The sequence below is a fragment of the Hibiscus syriacus genome, unplaced genomic scaffold (assembly GCF_006381635.1).
Source record: "Hibiscus syriacus cultivar Baekdansim isolate YM2019G1 unplaced genomic scaffold, ASM638163v2 tig00011079_pilon, whole genome shotgun sequence".
NCBI classification, from domain to species: domain Eukaryota; kingdom Viridiplantae; phylum Streptophyta; class Magnoliopsida; order Malvales; family Malvaceae; genus Hibiscus; species Hibiscus syriacus.
Window position 1 is genome coordinate 351,821 of NW_024062242.1, and position 4,101 is coordinate 355,921.

The 4,101-nt window shown below is 36.0% G+C and overlaps 1 protein-coding gene across 1 annotated transcript; it reads left to right on the top strand.

Moving 5' to 3' along the window:
• Positions 1 to 1,183: 1,183 nt before the first annotated feature.
• On the top strand, positions 1,184 to 2,834 carry LOC120204560. The gene is made up of 3 exons (XM_039204620.1): positions 1,184 to 1,478; positions 1,595 to 1,655; positions 1,758 to 2,834. The coding sequence occupies exons 1-3, from the start codon at positions 1,404 to 1,406 to the stop codon at positions 2,666 to 2,668; spliced, it is 1,047 nt and encodes a 348-aa protein (XP_039060551.1). The 5' UTR covers positions 1,184 to 1,403; the 3' UTR covers positions 2,669 to 2,834.
• The last annotated feature ends 1,267 nt before the right edge of the window (positions 2,835 to 4,101 follow it).

The following is a 4,101-nucleotide window of genomic DNA, read 5'->3' on the forward strand; positions in this document are numbered from 1 at the left end:
TAAATGTAGGCTCGACTCGACTCGAAAACTCTCGAGCCTAAAATTTTCAAGCTCGACTCGAACTCGAAAGATAATATTAAAACTCGACTCGAACTCGAAAAGGCTCGAACTCAAAAAAAATTCAAGAGCTCGATTGAAGCTCGAGACTCGAGCTCGATTGAAGCTCGATTTTGAGCTCGATTTTGAGCTCGATTTTGAGCTCGATTCAAGCTCAAACTCGATTAAAGTTCGAACTCAAACTCGAATTTGATCCTTAGGGGTAAATTAGCTTTAGGCTCTCTAGATTTATGCGTTTTGTACAAAACAGTCCCTCAATTATTTAAATTTTAGCTTAAATTAGTCCTCACATTTAGATTTTTCTTAATTTAGTCTCTGTTTAGGATTGTTTTCTTTAATTAGTTGTGTATATTTATTTTGCATGTTGATATGTTTATGTATAAGTATGTGAATAATTTATTTATGAGCCACATAACATCATTTTGCATAATTTGTATGTTACCTTCATGGCATAACTTAAACCCTAACACATAAACCCTAAACCTTAACACATAAACCCTAAACTCTAAATTTTAAACCTTAAATCCTATCACATAAACTCTAAATCCTAAACCTTAAACCTTATCACATAATTAGTTATGAGGTAAGTACAATATAGTATCTTGATAAATGCTCAAACCCTTGATATTTATGATATTTGAACCCAAAACCTCAAAATATAACAACAATTTAAAAAATTAGTTATTACAAATATTTTCATTAGAAATATATTAAATATTTGTCATTAGAGAAATAATTTTTTTTATCAATTTAAAATAAATATAAGAATATTTATTCAAAAATAATTTTTAACCATTTTCAATTCAAGAATATTTATTCATCAATAATGTATTTTTAATATATTTTTAATAATGTAATTTTAAAAAATATAAAATTATAATATAATATTTTTTCGAGCTGCTCACGAGCTTTTCGAGTCGAATATCGAGTAGCTCGTTTCGGCTCGTTAAGAACTCGAGTCGAGTCCATTCGATCCGAATATTTATCGAGCCAAGATCGAATCGATCTCGAGTAGCTCGCGATCTGTCTCGTCTCATTTACAGCCCTAATCTTGTTCATAAATAAATAATATAAAAAATAGGATATTTATTTATAATTATTTTTAAAATATAAATGAGAGGCTTGGGCCTTCTGTCGCAGGCTCAGTTGAATCGGAAGGGTGAGCGAAGCCGAGGAGTTTCCGTTATCCTTATTTATTTATTTATTTTCTTTTCTCTCTCCCAAAATTAAAGCCAAGCGAACTTGAACAAAATAGAAGATAAAAGAAGAAGAAGAAGAAAATTAGGGTTCTTAATCACCCAATTGTTTTCAGAAAATCTGTTCTTGTTTTTTTTTCATCAGAAGCTATGGAATCTGATTCGATCATCAACGCTTCTTCTCTTTCAGTCTCTAACTGCAAGGATATCTCCAGGAAGAAGAGGGTAGACTTCGTTTATACCTTTTTTTTAATCATTCTCATTTTCGATTTTTTTAAAATTTCATTTTTTTTCTTTTATTTTAATTGATTTTTAAAATGTTTTCGTCGAGGATTTTTCAGAGGTCTACAAAATTGAAGCAGTGCAAACTCGATGCTCGCCGTGAGCAATGGCTTTCTCAAAGTATGTTAATTGATATTATTGCTATTTTTTGTTTCCTTTTTTAATTGAGGTTTTTTATGGTTGTTGTTATTGTTATTATTATTCAATTTTGACTTTGAGTAGGTGCGGTGAAGAACAAGGTTTGTTGCAAGGAGGGAACCAAGGATGGCGATTCGAAGCAAGCCCCGCCGGGTGAAAGGGATCGTTCCTTCGAGAACTTTGAGATGAGGAGCACTGCTGCGGCTAATGGTGAGGGAGAAAATGTATCTGTACAACACGAGAGTGATTCTGAGTCTTCACCTCTGAATAGCCACACGAGCAGCTGCCTGCTGGGAGGAATGGATTCTGGAACAAGCTTCACCAATAGCAGCAGCAGTAGCAGCTCGAGTAGTGGCGGATGCTGTTCTGGCAATGTCACGGAAGAAGAAGGCGATGATGGATGCTTGGATGATTGGGAGGCCGTTGCTGATGCATTGGCTGCGGATGATGACAAGCAGGAAATGGACCCCAACGAGAATAACAAGGAAAACCCTTGTTTAGGATCTACCCCTGGACATGAGCCAAATCCCCAGTTTGGTTCGATCAGGGAAGGATCAGATTTGAGGGGTTCCAAACCTGAGTGTCCAAGAATGGTGCAGAGGGCAGAAGGGAGTACCAGGGCATGGAGGGCTGATGACACTTATCGTCCGCAAACTCTTCCTAATTTGTCAAAGCAACGGAGTTTTCCAGCTACTGACTGGCGTTTTCGTCAAGGAAGGGTGCCATGTGTGCGAAGCAGTGCAATTTCGGTGCCATCATCATGTCCCATATGCTATGAGGATTTGGATCTAACGGACTCAAGGTTTTTTCCCTGCTTGTGTGGTTTCCGGCTCTGTCTTTTCTGCCACAAGAGAATTCTTGAGGAAGATGGACGTTGTCCTGGTTGCAGGAAGCCGTATGAGCGTGATCCTGTGGAGGCTGAAGCTAGTGTTCAAGGAGGCAGTCTGACATTTAGGACGTTGGCTCGTTCTTGTAGCATGGTTGCAAGGTCTTAGAAGCAGTCTCTGTTTTTCGTTAATTATGTATGTTGGATTACTCTTTTCTTTGCTCCTACTTTATCGTGTGTTTTGTTAGTAGTAGACTCTGGGTTCCGTAGATTTAGTTGTGAGTATAATAGCATTATCTCTTTTGGCACCCGGGAATTGAGCTATGTTTCTATGAGTTTATTTCTTATCTGTTTGGTGAATGAGTTGATGTAGAGTACTCATCTTGGCATGTGAATAGATAAGGTGGTATAGAAATTCAGTACATAAAGAGTATCATAATAAATTCTGTGCCTCACAGTGTATCCAACTTCTATATTGAAGTTCTGAATTTCATAGTATTCTGTTTTGTTGGTAGTTCTATTACTCCTTAAAGTTCTGCAATTTTTTTTTTTTGCTTTAATGCATTCCTGTGGCGTTTACGGGCATTAGTATGACTGCTTTAACTAATTTTTATACCCCGGATGTGTGTTGTTTTCACTTTGAGATGAGACTTATTCAGGTTTAGATTTTATCTTAGAAAGGCTGTCGTAAGTGCACTAGGTTTGGGGGGTGTATCTCTATTTCACATCGTTTCATGTCATTTGCAGAATCCATCTGTGCTTTTGATAATTTGTGCATGCTATTTGTCCTTTATACTGGTTGGGGAGGTTGGTAATTAGCCTTTCTATCAATTTTGCATAAAAGTTGCTAATTGGAACAATGTAAACTGTCTCTTTAGATAGTTGGATGTGAAACCCCAAGATGTATCTGTTCTGTTTCCATGGTTTCGTCTACTCTTTTTTCTTTTTATAAATAATAAATTAGATGACGAACAATCTTTAGTATGGGATACAATGGTTTAGAAGTTCATCACTTATAAAGAGGATCAAAATGAATGACTACTACTAGTCTGTTAATGGTGTACTTTGTAAGCTAAGGCATCTTATAATTTCTCCAATTTGTAGGTATACCATTGTATTAATGTTTGAGCAAATTGTTGATCTTAGTATGCCAGACCTGGATGATTTTGTTAGGTTCATAGCTTTTCTCTTTGAAAGACCTAGTGCTGAAAATATGCTCAACCTGATCCTAAGACCTACATTGCCAATTGTTGTGGAGTTAGGCATGAGTTTCAGATATAAGTATGTTTCTGTATCGGTCATATCTCGATTCTAATGTGTCTAATATATCCTACTCTTAACGAAATCGGTATACTTACAGTTGTGCTAAAACACATGAATGTTTTCTAATGTCATCTGTCTAGTAATTCTCATTGCTTTTTACGCCTTAGATTGCTAACAGTTGGCAAAATTGTCAAGTTTTGCTCCTTTTCTGTCGTTGACTTTGCCTCTTTGGCTTATGCTGCATTTCCGAGTATTTAATTGTATCCTTTTCCATGATATATTAATCTTTAGAAATTGATTTTTATATATGATGATGTGTTTGTTTCCGAAACTCGGCAT